This window comes from Cyprinus carpio, chromosome B23 (genome assembly GCF_018340385.1).
Source record: "Cyprinus carpio isolate SPL01 chromosome B23, ASM1834038v1, whole genome shotgun sequence".
NCBI classification, from domain to species: domain Eukaryota; kingdom Metazoa; phylum Chordata; class Actinopteri; order Cypriniformes; family Cyprinidae; genus Cyprinus; species Cyprinus carpio.
In genome coordinates, this window is record NC_056619.1 from 16,076,493 (window position 1) to 16,094,860 (window position 18,368).

Below are 18,368 nucleotides of genomic sequence, written 5' to 3' on the forward strand. Positions count from 1 at the left end.
TGAATCACGGAGGAAAACTTTAATATCTTGCCTTCGCTTTAATTTCGGACCATCTCCAAAAAGACATAAAACACTAAACAAAGGATTTTGACGTGTTTATCAAAGTAGGAAATCCAGACTTTTAATCCCTTACACACAATTACTGCTGTTTAAATACGAAATGGAGGTGGGTCCGGATTGAATTCTCTCCGGGTCCGGACTTTGAGAAGTGCTGATATAGACTATTATTGTGAAAAAAAAAAAAAAAAAAACACACCTTTTGTGCCACGGTTTCGGCAGCTGATGGGAGACAGACAGTGCCATTTCTCACATTAGACTGCTCTGTATTTTGCGCCATGTTACTTTTGTGGTGTTTTGTTAAGAAAAATTCAGACACTTAAATGAATTGTTTTGCCACTTTTGCACTTGTTATTCATGTATTTTGAATGCAAAAGGTACCTTATTTTTTCATAAAATTAATGTTGATTTGTTATACATGTTTATTAAAAACAAGTTTTGTAATTACCAATAGTTCCGGACCTTTGTCATTGATGAAAATTCAGATTTGGACCTTTGAATATAGACTTTGAGAACCCCTGGTCTATATACTTACTGTAGGATGGGATGGGAATACACTGTATATATAATAATGGTTCCCCTATCTGATATTATGGAATGTAAGAGGTCTAAATGAGTGTCACAGAGATTAAAAAAAAAAAAAAGCTTACCTGGATGCTTTGGACTTTAAGTCCACAGATTTGGGTTTCATGATATACCTTGAAGATGACCTAAAGTCTAAGGAGCTGTTTGAGGCCATTATCAGCATGAAAGGAGGGAAGACCCCAGGGCCTGATGGCATACTAATAGAGTTATATAAAATTGTCCATCATAAATTAATTTGCCCCCTTTTGAATATGTACCAGGAATCCCAGAATATTGGGTTTTTGCCTCCCTCTCTGAATACTGCGGTGATCACTCTGCTCTTAAAATCTGGCAAGACGCCAACTGATTGTGGTTCATATAGACCAATTTTTCTCCTGAATAATGATTTAAAGTTTCTTTGCAAAGTGCTAGCAAAGAGATTAGAAATACATTTGCCCAAGCTTGTTCACATGGATCAAAATGGCTTTGTTTGGGGGAGGCAAGGTTTGCGTAATATTCATAGAGTATTAAATATATTACAGTCGAGGCCAAAAATATTGGCCCCCTTGGTAAATATGATCAAAAAAGGCTGTGAAAATTCATCTGCATTGTTAATTCTTTTGGTCTTTTATTTAAAAAAAATCACACAAATGTATCCTTTCATTGGATAATAAGAATTTAAGATGGGGGGAAATATCATTATGAAATAAATGTTTTTCTCTAATACACATTGGCCACAATTAACAGCACCCTTTTATTCAATACTTTTTGAAACCTCTATTTGCCAGTTTAACAGGTCTAAATTTTCTCTTATAATGCCTGATGAGGTTAGAGAACACCTGACAAGAGATCAGAGACCATTCCTCATCCAGAATCACTCCAGACCCTTTAGATTCCCAGCTCCATGTTGGTGCTTCTCCTCTTCAGTTCACTCCTCTCATTTTCCATAGGGTTCGGGTCAGAGGACTGGAATGGCTATAGCAGAAGCTTGGTTTTGAGCTCAGTGACCCATTTCTGTGTTGTTTTTGAGGTTTGTGTTTGGGTTATTGTATGGTTGGAAGATCCAAACATGGCCCATTATAAGATTTCTAACAAAGTCAGTCACTTATTGATTTTTTTATCTGTTGGTATTTGATAGAATCCATGATGCCATGTGTCTAAACAAGACGTCCAGGACCTCCAGCAGAAATATAGGCCCACAAAAATCAAAAATACAGCAGTATATTTCATTGTACACATGGGGTACTTTTTTCCTCTGTGTTCACCAAACCCATCTTGAGTGTTTGCTGCTACAAAGCTAATTTTTTAGTTTCATCTGATCATAGAAGCCATTCCCATTTTAAGTTCCAGTCATGGCTGATAACTGAATATGCTTTAGTTTGTTTTTGGATGAGCTAGGAGAATTTTTCTTGTAACCCTCCCAAACAACATGTGTTGATGTAGGTTCTGTTTGACAATTTTTTTTTAAAGGTTTTCTGAACCAGAGACTCAGCTATTTTCTGCAATTCTCCAGCTGTGACCGTTGGAGAGTCTTTAGCTACTCAAACTCTCCTTCTCACCGCACATTAGGACGGTATAGACGCACGTCCTCTTCCAGGCAGTTTTGTAACATTTTCTTGTTTGTTGGAAATTCTTAATTATTGCCCTGATGGTGGAAATGGGAATTTTCACTGCTCTAGCTCTTTTCTTAAAGCCACTTCACCAATCTTTTTGCTGCACATCAGAAATATATTCTTTGGTTTTTCTCATTGTGATGGATGATTAAGGGAATTTGGGCTTTGTTTTACCTCCTCTTTATATTTCTGTGAAACAGAAAGCCAGAGCTGGATGATTTCATGTTTATAATCATGCTGGAGTGCTCAAAATTGTGAATATGAATGGGAATATACTTCAGAGATATTTTACTCATAAGAATTTATAGGGGGGCCAATAATTGTGACCAACGAGTATTTGAGAAAAACATTCATTTCATAATGATATTTCCCCTCCGTTTTAAATTCTTATTATCCAATGAAAGGATACATTTTTTTGATTTTTTTTAAATAAAAGACCATTAGTGAACGAACTCCATCGCACACCTGTAAGTAATAGGTGCGTAGAAAAAATAAGACCTGGTGGGTCGTATAAACATATAAGGAACTCCCGCACACTATCTTAACTTGCAAAATACATTTTTAAACACACAACGTTTCGGTCACACGACCTTCATCAGGATCACTCCCGTTGTGTGATTAAAAATTTATTTTGCAAGTTAAGATAGTGTGCGGGAGTTCCTTATATGTTTAAATAAAAGACCAAAAGGATTAACAATGCAGATTAATTTTCAAGGCCTTTTTTGATTATATTTACCAAGGGGGCCAATAATTTTGGCCTCGACTGTACATGAGAAATCTAATATTTGCGATAATGCACTACTCTCATTAAACGCTGAAAAAGCTTTTGACAGGATTGAGTGACAGTTCCTGTTCAAAACTATGGAAAGAATGGGATTTAGGGATAAGTTTATGAAATGGGTCCAGATCCTGAATGCTAACCCTTCAGCTGAGATATCAACAAATGGAATAATATCTGCCCCTTTCAGGCTTTAGAGGGGAACATGCCAGGGCTGGCCGCTCACTCCCTTGGTTTTCACCTTAGCGATCGAACCATTGGATATGGCAATTCGCAATCATACACATATTTCAGGTATTACAATTGGCTCCTCAGAACACTGCATTTCATTGTACGCAGATGATATAATTATATTCTCTTCCAATCTAAAACAGTCTATCCCAGCATTACTAAATTTGATTGAAATGTTTGGAGAATTCTCAGGATATAAAATCAATAATTGTAAATCTGTGTTGCTGTTCCTCCCTAAGCCAGAAAGGCTTCTCCCCCCAGTTAAGTCACCCTTTACAATTTCACGAGAAGGTTGTACTTACCTTGGGATTAAAACTACACCAACTGTAAATGAAATTGTATCAGAAAATTATAAGCCCATATCAGATACTATAACTGGTCCGCTGAACAGATGGACAAAACTCCCCATTTCATTAATTGGCTGTGTTAATATATTAAAAATGTAAATTTTACCCAAATTGTTATATCTCTTCCAATCCATCCCCCTCCCTCCAATTCCTCTTTTTTCGTCCTAATTGTCCTAAAACTTCATTTGGAACAACGAGCGCTCTCCTTGCTGTACTTGCCTTATAATAGAGGGGGGTTAAACCTACCAAACTTAGAATGGTACTACTGGGCAGCTCAGTTTAGAGCTGCAATGTTTTATTTTGAGAAAGATTATCCTCCAACCTCGGTATCTATAGAGGCTCACTCTATTCCAATTCCTTTGAATTTATATTTGTATTCAGCTGATGCTAAGAAATTAATTAAAGGTACTAAAAATCCATATACCAGAAATACTATAACAGTTTGGTTTGAGGCTCTTGCTCATCTAGGTGACTTACAACAACTAAGTCGCGCTTTTCACCAGTTTGTGGTAATGAAAATTTCTGTCCTGATAAAGCCGATCCAGGTTTTAAAATCTGATCAATTCAAGGTATTAGTAAGGTGTCTGACCTCTATAATGAAGGAAACTTTATGTCCTTTGAAGAAACTAGGACAAGGTTTGGAATTACACAAAAGCATTTTTTCAAGTATCTGCAATTACGTAGCTTTAAGACAAGACAAGGCCAAAGTTTAGTTGAGCCTCCTCTCTCTTCTTTGGAAAATATTACACTTAACTGTTTGAAACGTAGAGGTCAGGTATCTGTGTTATACAGGGCCGTAGCTGGGTTTTGTGGGGCCCCGGTGCAGGTTTTACCAGTGGGCCCTGTTTGAAATTGATTAATTTGTATGTTCGTTCTATTTATTTATTTGTGCTATTTCAGTATTATTTGTAGATATCCAGGTACAGAAACTGAATAATTAAATGTAAAATAGCACTGCAAAGTCTTCACTGTAAAAATTAAATGTACAAACCAAAATTTATTCAGACAACTTCAACGTTTCTCACATTATCACAGTTTATTTGCTATAGTTTAGAAAATGTTAATAAAATATGACAAGAACTCAGAGTTAAACTATCAGAACAAATTCATCTTGATAATCTCAGATAACTTTGATAGAAAGATATGTAATGAATTACAATCAACCACAACTTCAGACAACTGTTAGTATGACAATACTTACACAACTATCAATACTTTGTTGACAAATTACCAAGCAATGCTTAATTTTGTTCAGCCTGTGGTGTAAACATGTTGCATTATTATTAATTCAGGAAAAAACACGTAAGCAAAACATGGTCAGGTCAAAGTGTCTGAATGATTTTTGTGAACACAGCGCGCGAGTAACCAGCTATCAGTTGAGCTTTTACGTGTCTTGTGTTTGAATGCTTTAAACTCTTTTGAATATTTAAATTGGCAAGTGGTATAAGGCTTAAAAACGTGAAAATTATAAGCTTTTATTTTGTGACGACACGCAGAAGTGGCCTGTCACCTGTCCTAATCGTCTTTTTAGGCTGACGGTTGAGATCGCCGGGGCCCCCCATCAGCCGTGGGCCCCTATAATCGTCACCACCTTTCACCCCACTAGCGACGGCCCTGCACATCTCATTCTGCATGTGCTACAACATAGGCACAGAGTGAATGTGCTAGATCAGTCCAGATCTGTCTCTTATACTGAACATGTGTGGCCCATCATGAAAAGGACAATCAGGCAATGATGACCACAGACTGATGAGCAGCTGAAGTCTTGCATAAAACGAGATTGGGAAAAAAATTGCTTGCAAAACTTTAACAATCAGTATCCTCAATTTACAAACAGTTAAACATTGTAATTAAAAGGAAAGTTGATGTGACACAGTGTTAAACATGTCTCTGTCACAACTGATATTATCACAACTAGGCTGTGTCCTTAACTGCATAATGCATATTTTAGGTTTCAGAGATTTAAATACAAATAAGTATTAGTAAAACAATACATTTAGAGTTTGTAAAATACACACATCTATGGAAGCAACAATAACAATCCATTCAAATTTAATTTGCTGATGTGTTTTATTCATATCAGATACACATGGTGTAAGTAACTATAAAGTTCACTTTATTCTTCACCCAGTTCATGTTTCATAGCAAATTTCATTTTGGGTGAACTGTTACTTTAATATTGTCAATTCTTTCAAACAGAAGGCAGTCATGCATTAATAAAAGAATGATTGTGATTTTAACAGTAAAAGAGTGTAAAAATGCTTCAGTAAATACATGTTAATTGGTTATCAGTAAGTTTCCATACTATATACAATGAATAACTGTAATTACATTTAATGTAATTTTACAGTAAAACACTGTTAAAATTACAGTTTTGGAAGTGAAAAAGAAAAAGTCGTTGTACAAATTACAGTGAAAAACTGTTAATTGACACTCCCAGAATTCCCTAAATAACACTTCAAATATATATATATATATATATATATATATATATATATATATATAAATAACTGTTTCTTCTTAGTTTTTTTTTTCTTATCACTTGTGTACATTATAACTGTTTTCTTACATCTAATGTTGTTAAATTAATGTTTTATTGCATTATTTGAGTATCATCTGTTTTACCATGATGGTGTTTAGTGTTTGTGTGAATGAAACTAATATATATATATTAGTATATCCCTTTTCAACTCGTGGAAGAGCTGTTTGTGATGAGCTTTGATTCATCATGTGACTTTCTCATCACCCCCTGCTTTTGGTGGTTATCAGGATTACAATGGTTCAAAACAGATATTAGTACTTCAATATGCTGGTTTATTAACATTACATCAGTTAATGAAATACGTTTTTTTTATTGTGAATTTAAGTTAAGTCTGTAAAGCCTAAAATGTTGCTACCATATTTTTAACGGTGAAATTCTGGCAACCACAGCTGCCGGTATTTTACCGTAAATGTCACAGATTTTTTTTTACAGTGTGTATTTTAACGTTGGTGTTTCAGGTTTTCATCCATTTGCTCTACACACAATATAAGCTTCTCCTTTCATTGTATAGCCATCTTCACATTTGTATTCTACAAAGTTACCCAGTTTGTAGGGGGGTGATCTTCCACCAATTCTTTTTGCATTTGGAATTGTAGGCGCTGGACACCCATCTGGGATAAAAAGAAAATAAAAAATGTTTATGTAAAAGAACAGTATACTGAGCATAAAAAAATTATTCATTAACAGGAAGAAACTCACAAGTGATTTTTTCTTCATCTCTTGACTGGCATTTGAACCATAACTTACCAACACATTTCGGTGGATCTGGTTTAAAGGTTCCATCCTCAGAACAATGAAGTGTTGATTGTCCTATAAGATTAAGTCCTCTGTTACATCTATAGGAGACTGCTTCTAAATAATCATAACTCTCCAAAGCCTCATCTTCAAGTTGTCCATTTTCTATAGCTGGAGGTGCTGAACATTTCACAGCTAAAGAGAAAAACATATCCAGGTGAATAGGTATTTATTTCCAGAATGAACAAAAAAATATTTGAATACAAATTGGTAATGGTTTTGTGCTCTTCAATATCATATTTCATTCAAATGTAAGAACTGACATACGTTCACAGACAGGATCTCTGCCACCCCATCCCTGATCTCTGCATGTTCTTGTTGTTTTGTTACCCGCTAACATGTATCTGAAAGCAATGATTCTCCTCTTACCAAATACTCAAACACAGCTCACAACCTAAATTCTTAATCCAGCACAAAGAAAGTGACTTTCACTTACCCTTTGTCACAAACTGGTTTAGCTGTGTCACCAAATAAATTTCCAGTTACTTCATATCTCCCATGAAAGAAATCTGCAAGATTTCCACAGGATTTTCCTGTAATTTATTAAAGATATTATTGACTGCTTTAGAATTGGTGATCTTCACATGCTGATGTAAATAATGAAAACAGCATTTATGGTTTCAGTATTATTTAAGGTAGAGATTAATTCCAAGAGGAAACAATGATTAATGCTGTGATGCTTCCCGGTGTCAGTTAAACCTTAAAGCCATTTACTGAAAGTGAAAGTGAAGTGACATACAGCCAAGTATGGTGACCCATACTCAGAATTCGTGCTCTGCATTTAACCCATCCAAAGTGCACACACACACACACACCATCAACACACACCCGGAATAGTGGGCACCCATTTATGCTGCAGCGCCCAGGGAGCAGTTGGGGGTTCAGTGCCTTGCTCAAGGGCACCTCAGTCGTGGTACTGCCGGCCAGAGACTCGAACCCACAACCTTAGAGTTAGGAGTCAAACTCTCTAACCACTAGGCCACATGGTTAGAGAGTTTCATCCCCAAAAAATTTGCTTGCAAAACTTTAACAATTAGTATCCTAGATTTACAAACAGTTAAACATTGTAATTAAAAGGAAAGTTGATGTGACACAGTGTTAAACATGCCTCTGTCCCAATTTGCTTATTTTTCCAGATTACCATTTATTTGGTCAGTGAAAACATTGAAAATCTTTTTTTTTTTTTTTTGCACTTTTGTTGATCAAATAAATAGGGTTTTATTTAATCCTGTCTAGATGTGTTATGTCTTATTGAGGTCTATAAAAGTTAAAAATGTAACGATAAATATACAATATAAATTCATGAACCTAAGCGTGTTTGCTCAGAACGGATTTGAGATTACATGTTAACTCTACTATTAACCCTTTGAGCGGTACGGTCCCACATGTGGGATTTTTATTTCCGTGCCAGTGGGAGTATGGGCCCACATATGGGATTTAGAATGTTCGATGACATCACATAACTACTAAATTCAAACTGTGGTTTTGTGTGTTGGCTGGCACTAAGCCAGAGAGAGACATGCACTGCGCTTGTCATATTATCACAACTAGGCTGTGTCCTTAACTGCATAATGCATGTTTTAGGTTTCAGAGATTTAAATACACATAAGTATTAGTAAAACAATACATTTAGAGTTTGTAAAATACACACATATGTCTATAGAAGCAACAATAACAATCCATTCAAATTTAATTTGGTGATGTGTTTTATTCATATCAGATACACATGGTGTAAGTAACTATAAAGTTCACTTTATCCTTCACCCAGTTCATGTTTTATGGCAAATTTCATTTTGGGTGAACTGTTACTTTAATATTGTCAATTCTTTCAAACAGAAGGCAGTCATGCATTAATAAAGAAGTCTTACCAATGCACGTTGGTGGTTCAGGGTCCCATCCATTTGCTCTACACACAATAAAAGCTTCTCCTTTCATTGTATAGCCATCTTCACATTTGTATTCTACAAAGTTACCCAGTTTGTAGGGGGGTGATTTTCCACCAATTCTTTTTCCATTTGGAATTGTAGGCACTGGACACCCATCTGGGAAAAAAAGAAAAGAAAATAAAAAATGTTTATGTAAAAGAACAGTATACTGAGCATAAAAAAAAAAAATATTCATTTACAGGAAGAAACTCACAAGTGATTTTTTTCTTCATCTCTTGACTGGCATTTGAACCATAACTTACCAACACATTTCGGTGGATCTGGTTTAAAGGTTCCATCCTCAGAACAATGAAGTGTTGACTGTCCTATAAGATTAAGTCCTCTGTTACATCTATAGGAGACTGCATTTAAATAATCATAACTCTCCAAAGACTCCTCTTCAAGTTGTCCATTTTCTATAGCTGGAGGTGCTGAACATTTCACCGCTAAAGAGAAAAACATATCCAGGTGAATAGGTATTTATTTCCAGAATGAACAAAAAAATATTTTAATACAAATTGACAATGGTTTTGTGCTCTTCAATATCATATTTCATTCAAATGTAAGAACTGACATACGTTCACAGAGAGGATCTCGGCCATCCCATCCCTGATCTCTGCATGTTCTTGTTGTTTCCTTACCCACTAACATGTATCTAAAAGCAATGATTCTCCTCTTACCAAATACTCAAACACAGCTCACAACCTAAATTCCACATGGTTTAAAACGCTCTTAATCCAGCACAAAGAAAGTGACTTACCCTTTGTCACAAACTGGTTTAGCTGTGTCACCAAATAAATTTCCAGTTACTTCATATCTCCCATGAAAGAAATTTGCAAGATTTCCACAGGATTTTCCTGTAATTTATTAAAGATATTATTGACTGCTTTAGAATTGGTGACCTTCACATGCTGATAGAAATAATGAAAACAGCATTTATAGTTTCAGTATTATTTAAGGTAGAGATTAATTCAAAGAGGAAACAATGAGTAATTCTGTGATGCTTCCCAGTGTCAATTAAACCTTAAAGTAATTTAGTGAAAGTGAAAGTGAAGTCAACTAACCCTCAAAGTCATTTAGGTTTTACGGCTTGTTGATGCTTTTCAACTACTCACATTAGATGTTTTAAAAAACATATATCAAAAAATTATAATGTTGAAAGGCATTTTAGAGGAATTTACAAATGTAGGGTACCTAACATATTTAATGACAGTACATACTTGAGCAACTGAGTTCCAGACTTGTCCACTGGTTTCCCTGACAGGTAATTGATCTAGATGCTTCTAAGTCAACTGGCCTGTGTCCAATCACGCACTCAAATGTTACAGTGGATCCATCTGGGAAACTAAGAGTCGAAGATGTTAACACAACATTTCTTGATGCAAAAGAAGACTGTATGACCAGGGTGGGTTTAGTGATTTGGGGGGCCCAGGCAAAATATAGGAATGGGGCCCTATACATGTGCATACATTAACCTGGATCAACCTTGAGGTTCTTTTCTCTGTTGTGATGCTTGCAGCTGTACAACAGTACCCCATAGATGTGTCCAATGTTTCTACAATTTTCATGTATGTGAAAGTATTCACATTTAATCAGATTATAACAGTATTACAACTAAACTTTAAAATACCTTTATTTTACCTAACTACAAATTCAAATATATATATGAAATATATATTTATTTTATCTTTATTTTACCTAACTTATATATATATATATATATATATATATATATATATATATATATATATATATATGAAAAGGAAATTATACATTTACGCACCATTCAAATATATATATGAAATATATATATTATATTCGAATATGTCTGTGTGTGTGTGTGTGTGTGTGTGTGTGTGGAAAGTAACTATGCGTCCTTTACTTGGGTTCTTCTCATAAACAAATAAGCAAGCAGTATTTAAAACAATAAACATACAATATGCATTGTTACTCAATGTTTAATTACAGCTTCAAATTAGGGCTGCACAATTAATCAAATTTCTAATCACGATTACAATCACGGATGTCCCATAATCCTTCAAAGCAGCAATTAATCGTTCAAAGTCCACTTATGTTATTCTGCATGCTTAAGACTTTTTTTCTTTCTACGTTATCTTAAGGGTTTTTCCATTGTTTTAATTTTAGTATAACATTATAATACCATACGTATTTTTTACCTTTTTATTTAAAGTATAATTCTATTGTATTAATTGTAGTTTTTTGTTTTTTTATACTGTAGAAAAGCAATAAAACTTTTACAGCTTATTTTCACATAAAAATATGGCATGCAGTTGCTTCAAACAAAGGTGTACACATTCATTTAATCGTAATTAATAATCGCAATTACAATTTCAAAGTGTCACTACTGTGCCAGAAGGAACACGGAGCCAAGGATAAGCAAAATAGTCTTTATAAATCCAACACATGGGTAAATCCAACAAAGGAAACAGGAGGAAGACACACGTACTGACTTGTAGACCCAACCAAACTGAACAGAAAGGACATGGGCTATTAAAGGCAGGATAATGAGGGAACTAAGGAGACACACCTGGGAACTAATCAACAACCAAGAAGAGACAGAAACTGGGTCACAGGGGAAAAAACACAGATAAGTCCATAGTTCTAACATTGCACACCCCTCCCGGAAGGTGCGTCCTCGCACCATAGGCAACAACAGGAGGAGGCGTGAGTGGGAACTTGGGAGGAGGCTCCGGTGGAGGACGGACCCGCGGGATGGGGCCGGCAGACAGAGACCATGGAGGGAGAAGCCAGGGAGGAGACGACGGAGGGAGGAGCTTGGAGCAGGAGGAGCCCAGCAGGACCCAGGCCACAACCATAACAGCGGCCCAAGGTGGAGCCAACGGTGGGAGGAGTCATGGAGGAGGAATGGCCGCCGACTCCATGGGGCCGACCAATAGCGGCGGAGCAGGTGGAGGAGGAGCCCAAGGCTGAGACGGAGAGCCAACGAGCCAGGGGGATGCCGAGGATCCGGGGTGGAGCCGAGGGCTCTGGCGACCGAGGCGGAGGCGGAGATCCAGAGATCGGCAGTGGAGCCAGAGTGTTGGTGGAGGCAGGTCGACGCCTGACCAAGGTGGAGCCAGAGGGACGAGGGAGCCCGGTGGAGCTGATGGATCGATGGTTGACGGTGGAGGCGAGGGAGCTAGGAGCTGAGGTGGAGCTGCTGGGACTACGGGCCGAGGCAGAGTCCGGGCCTCACAGGCGGAGGTGAGGGAGACTCTGACCATGGTGACGCTTGAGGATGGCAGTCCCGCGGGGCTCGCACCACATAGATGGTGGGCTGAGTGTGAGCACAGGGGCTGCCAGACGACAGCGGTGGAGGAGGCAGGACTGGGTGGGAGGGTGGCCGTTTTGGAGGAGCAGCCGCTGGAGGGCACATTCTAGGAGTGGGCACTGGAGGGCACATTCTAGGAGTGGGCACTGGAGGACACATTCTAGGAGCAGGCACTGGAGGACATATTCTAGGAATGGGCACTGGAGGATTGGAAGCCCCCTCAGGGCTGGATGAGGAAACCAAGGACGAAGGAGGGCTGGACAGGACCAGCAGAGACGACAGAGAGAGGAGAGGGGGCAGTTCAACCTCCAGTTCCAATTCCCAATCAATAAGATCCTCCTCCTCATTTTGGCATTCCATATTCCGCTCACCCTAAGTCGTGTTGCAGGGGGCTCACACCATCTACGGCTTGCTCCCTCGTGGTGGGCACTGTCGCCTGCTCTCACACCTGGTCTGACGGTTTGGGCTCAACTTCCGGGGCAATCTCCTGCTAAGTCACTTGGCCTTGCTCTGGCGCGTAGATCGCAGCGGGAAATGGCTATCCTTCATCGGTGGGCTCGGGCTTATGCTCCGTACCGTGGGGAGATGGTGGGCTGGGCTCTGGGTCGGGAGTGGATCCGGCGAGATCCTCCATGGGGCAGATGGTAAGAGGCAACCTGTTTCTCGCCAGAGTCTGCTCCACAAAGGCGGCAAATTCCTCCCGAGGACCATCTTCGGATGACAACGCTCTGCACTTAGCGTTCAGGCTCGCATCATAGAAAGCGCAGAACACGTCGTCCGGGTAGCTGGTGATATGAGCTAATAACAGGAACTGTCTGGTATGGTCCTCAAGAGATCGTCCTTCCTGCTCCAGCAGGAGAAGGAAGAATTCGGGGTAAAGGAGGGGATCCATAAACACAACGGAAAGAAAAAGGACTGAGGAAAACCGGAAAACAAACGGAGGGTAGACACGCAATTTACACTGTTTGGGTCAGGTCTTCTGTCACATTACCGTGTCGGAAGGAACACGGAGCCAAGGATAAGCGAAATATTTTTTATTAATCCAACACATGGGTAAATCCAACAAAGGAAACAGGAGGAAGACACACGTACTGACTTGTAGACCCAACCAAACTGAACAAAAAGGACATGGGCTATTAAAGGCAGGATAATGAGGGAACTAAGTAGACATACCTGGGAACTAAGGAGACACACCTGGGAACTAATCAACAACCAAGAAGAGACAGAAACTGGGTCACAGGGGAAAAAACACAGATAAGTCCATAGTTCTGACACAAAGGAATAATCGAAAATTATGATTTTTGTCATAATCGTGCAGCCCTACTTCAAATGCATTATATTTAACTTGCTACAAGGATACATAAGCAGGATGCAGACACACAGACAGTTGTCGCGGCAATGTTTGTGTGTCCACACTTAATACGCATCTCCTCTATGAAAAGCATTTAGGGGGCCCTTGGCTTTTGGGGGCCCAAGGTGGTCGCCTACCTTTGCCTAATAGGTAAATCCGCATCTGGCTGTGTGCATTGGGCTGAGGAGAAGAACAAATCACATGCTTTTAATCCAATGTAGACTAGTATTCCAATAACCCAATCATTGGGCAACTTTTTGCCATTCAGATCAATGACAAAAAGTACAGTATTTGTTACGTATGTATACATGCTGTGTTTGCCTTAGTCCTTTGTCTGTTGTTAAATACCTGATTTTTTGTGTCTTAAGTCTTTTTTAAGTCTTTTGCTGCATGTCAAGTGTTTAACTCAAATCCTTTCGGGTTTTAAACATTTTCTTACAAAATTTGTCATACAATTATTTAGGGTAAGGGTAAATAATACTACAATTATTTAACCTTTTTTGTTCCTTCAAATTACAGACAGACAATTTCAGATGTGTATTTCATGGTATAATAGACTGTACCATATTATAAATGTCATTCATTATAGCTATCTGAATGACTAATGAGTATCAAACTCACCTCTGATACTCCCAGCTTTCAGAAGACACAGGAAGAGGGCAGGAGCACAGAGATTCAGCAACATAAATGCCATAGTCTCTGAACATTGGTGAACTAGCCCAATATAATTTCAAAATATTTTGTTTTCTGGAATTTAAAAAAGAGCAATGGAACAGCAAATTATATGGGATATTCTTGCATTCAGGATGAGTCACATGTTGTTGACGCCCACATTTCATGCAAAATAAAACAGATTAGAAGAACACTGAAGCCATTTCATTTAAATGAACTCGAGTTTGGTCATATTTCTCTTTTCTTTAAACCTTCAAAGGAAACTACAAACTTTAAAAGGGCACATAGTAGGCTTATCTCTTCAAAGTGTTCTTTTTGAATTAAAGGTAAATCTTTTTAATTAAATACCCAACAAGAATGAATAGAACTTTATTAAAATTTGTTTTTATGCAGTAAATATTTCATACTTAAGAGCAACTTCCTTAATTGTTTACCCAGAGGTGTTCTTAGCAGAACTACACAATCTCTAAAATTTAATGCTAAGATTAACAGTGTTTAAAAAAGCAGATTAAAAGTAAAAAAAAAAACATGTAACTTTACTCACACTGAAGCCAAGTCCTTAAGAATTTGTGTCCGCAACAATACTCATGAAAAGATGAAGACTGGGGAAAACAGGATGGGTGTGCACAAGTATAAATCCTGGTAACCTGATCCAACAACTTGCAAAAAACTGAATATGGGAATGTATCTTGAACAGGGCTATTATTTTTTAGTAGTAGTAGTAAATTAATTATTTTGTTTAATCAGCACGTATTGCACCTTGAAAAAAATATATTTGGCTACTATTATTTAAAAATAATCAATGCTTTTTTTGTTTTGCTGCTGTTGTCATTACTGTTATTTTGCTATAATGGTTCAGAGTTCATATGTTAATGTAAATGATGATGTTGATCATCATTGTGAAATTTGAGATTTGTGTCTTGACGTATGTGCAGCTCACTGCAACTCTAGTGTTAAGAAGTAAACAGTGAGTAGCCCATAAAATTTCAAGGCCATATATTGAAAAATAAAGACGACAGATTGTAGATCTTTGCAATGCTAAATGCTTAAAAATCCTTAGGTGGCTTTGACTGCCTATTACTCTTTAAATACAATTTTTTTTATTTACAAATTTACAAATAAAATAAATAAATTATATATATATAAAAAAAAATTATTTTATTTCCCTGTATGTCATGTGACATCAGAAAACCATGAACGTGAATGTTTAAAATTATTGATATATAAATTTAAATCTCAGTGGGTACTTCATGAATATTTTAGATCAAAGGGGTTCAGCTGACAAAGTTTGGGAATTCCAAAAATATATTTCACATTTTTCAAAAATAGAGTTAATTTTAAAAATGTAGTGTGTTTGGTTGCCTTTTTTTTCAATTTATATATAAAACTTTCAAAGTATAGGGAAAATCTGTCTTTATTGATTTAATTTACAGTCTTTTTATTTTTTCCTTGATCACTGTCCATGCAACAAGGTCACAAAACAACATGAACAATAGCTCATTGTGTGCTATAATTTCCTTTCAGGAAGGGCAGACAAGTTAACAGGGGTCACTTTCAGTTTCACTCTTGCATGGTTTCATTCCCACTGAATTGTGTCGATGGGCAAAACAGGATACAAGCTGACTCCAGCAATGCTTGAAAATGTTAATTGCATTAATGTTGATATGTGCTTGTAATGTGAGTAATGCGAGGACTGCCTGTCCATATACATTTTTTTTTTTTTTACATTTTCAGAAAAAAGACACACCTAAAGCTAAAATGTCTACAAAACGAAATTTGAATGAATCATGTAGTTTGGAGCTGAATTAACTGTATACCTTGTGGATAATAAGAACAAGGAATATAATTTTTATGTCAATGTGAATTAAAAAGAATGCAAAGTGTGTACATGCACATCATAAATAAAGAAACACTTGTAATGAAGCTGCAACCATGTTTCTCAATCAGATGTCTTTGGGGTGTTTGCCTTGAGCCCTAAGCCTTCTTGATGTATATTTTGAGCATGTGTGCACTACACATAAGATGGTGATCATAACTGAGGAGAGAATCCAACGAAGACACTCATACCATAGTGGTAAACCAGACCATGACCTACAGAACAAAACATAAGTTTTCAGTCTGCGAACAATTGTATTGAACTACTGTGAGTTCCTACTCACAATTGCATCGAAAAGAGTATTATTAAAAATGTATACTATATTTATGTTCTACAGAAGAAAGTCAGTCATACAGGTTTGGAATGAAATGATTTTGGGTGAACTAATCTTCAGAATTATGTAAATAACTCATTAGAAATCAATTATTTTTATTATGTATGTTTTCAAGAAAGTTGTTGTTGCTATCTTGTTTTGAATTGATTCATTTTTACCATGCTGAACAATAGCTTTCTGTTCATGTCTGATCAGCTTACATTGTTTTATTCTGACTCCATGTGAGATGAGAAACTGCCGCAGAGCTCAGGAATTCCTCTGTCGTTTGAATGGATGTTGAGAGTGATGTTGTGCTTCTTATACAGTCATAGCTAGAGAAAGCTGATCAAGAAAAAGAGGCCTGTCTTCAGATATCTTAGAACCATGTAAACATTACAATATATATTAGTACTATATAAATTAAGTGTTACATCTTGTTCACACATGTCAAGTAAAACTAATGTACACAGAAGTTATACAATTATTACACCATTGTGGTGTACAAAACAACTGGCCTAGGCTAGCAACACAACAATCATTACAATATCACAGTGCTATTAATACTTAAGTTCTCTGAGGTCATTCTAACTGCAATGCAATCCTTAATTAAATCAAAAGATGTATCCTTCGCGACCTTTAATCATCCACAATCCGTAGTACACATTCCATTACATGAAAATAAACGAATGAAAAATGAGTCAGTACTGAGCTTGTCTGAATTTATTATGAAAATGTAAGACAAAAATATTTTTTTTCAGACATGAAAGCATAAATGTTATCTTTTGTTTTGGTATAAATTACTTACTAAATGCTAAACTGCCAATGATGTAAGCCACTGGGAGACTGTAGATGGCTGTGATTCATTGTATTGGATAAATAGAAAGCCAAATAATATAAAGATTTGTAATACAAAGTATTTTTCCAAAACCAAGTTTTATTTAGTATTTTCATGCCGTGATGGTGAGGGTGGGAACATTTGTGATGTATCCATGTGCACTTACTGGAACGTCTCATTCTAGCATTTAAAGGGGACTTATTATGGCCCTTTTTACAAGATGTAATAGTCTCAGGTGATTAAACAGCTCATTTATTATATCATTTTGAACATGCCTATTTTGAGTAGAAGCAGAATGTCTCTTTAAATGCACATGAGCTGCTGCTCCCCATTCCCTTTTCCAGAATAGGCATGTGCCTTTACAGCTCGTACCTCAGATCAAAGACTGTAGAGATACAGATACTCTAACAAAAAAACATCCGTCTGGTTTTTATTATCATGTTTGTCGTGCTGAAATCATGTTTTAAAGCCATTGTAGAGATACAGATACTCTAACAAAAAAACTGAGCGCACACACCTGAAGCGAACTAAGCTTTTTTTTTCCCACAAAGTTCATGTTAAAAACACACATAAGTTACAAAAACATTTGGTCTGTGAAGTTGAACAGCTAGGAAAGAAATTGAATGTGTATATTAGATCGATGTGTTAAACATCAGTAGTGTAATACAGTAATGTTACCTATTGGTCTACTGCTATTTACACTTTTAAAAATCCTTGCTGTCTGTGGGCTGGTTTTTATTATCATGTTTGTCGTGCTGAAATCATGTTTTAAAGCCACGAAGATTAACAAAAGTTTTACAGGTTTGGAACAGCATGAGGGTGAGCAATTAATGAAAGAATTTTCATTTTGAGTTCACTTCCTGAAAACTGAAGCAAAAACATTTTGATCGCCCCTTGGTGGCTGGCTGCAGTATAGGTCATAAAGTCTGCCCTCTCCATGTAAATAAATGGGACAAACTAAAAAATTCTAATTACACTTCATAAATTTTTTCACAAACATGGTTTCTGTCATTATGGGATGCAAGACAAACTAAATAATCAAATTACTTATTATAAGTGTATCTTGTTTCAAGTAAGTCAGCTTTTAGTTAGTTATTTTATGCTATAAAAATGTGGTGGCATCATGATTGTGTGCTTGTGTGCTATAAAAATGTGGTGGCATCATGATTGTGTGCTA

General features: G+C 36.9%; 1 protein-coding gene across 11 annotated transcripts in view; it reads right to left on the reverse strand.

The window, feature by feature from the left end:
• The window catches only part of LOC109053991 (complement component receptor 1-like protein), a 37,482-nt gene extending 22,634 nt beyond the window's left edge, over positions 1-14,848 (reverse strand). For 6 of the 11 annotated variants that reach the window (XM_042751457.1, XM_042751458.1, XM_042751456.1 and 3 more), the window contains exons 1-8: positions 14,117-14,242; positions 13,633-13,675; positions 10,073-10,197; positions 9,613-9,709; positions 9,431-9,507; positions 9,116-9,298; positions 8,796-8,969; positions 7,364-7,460 (exon numbers count right to left, since the gene is read on the reverse strand). In XM_042751457.1, the coding sequence (XP_042607391.1) occupies positions 7,364-7,460; positions 8,796-8,969; positions 9,116-9,298; positions 9,431-9,507; positions 9,613-9,709; positions 10,073-10,197; positions 13,633-13,675; positions 14,117-14,189 (869 nt within the window). In that variant the 5' untranslated portion in view covers positions 14,190-14,242. Of the gene's footprint in view, positions 1-6,584; positions 6,744-6,879; positions 7,063-7,194; positions 7,272-7,363; positions 7,461-8,795; positions 8,970-9,115; positions 9,299-9,430; positions 9,508-9,612; positions 9,710-10,072; positions 10,198-13,632; positions 13,676-14,116; positions 14,243-14,711 lie in introns of those variants that run through there. The other 5 variants (XM_042751459.1, XM_042751450.1, XM_042751452.1 and 2 more) reach the window with 5 other exon arrangements.
• Between the last annotated feature and the right edge of the window lie 3,520 nt (positions 14,849-18,368).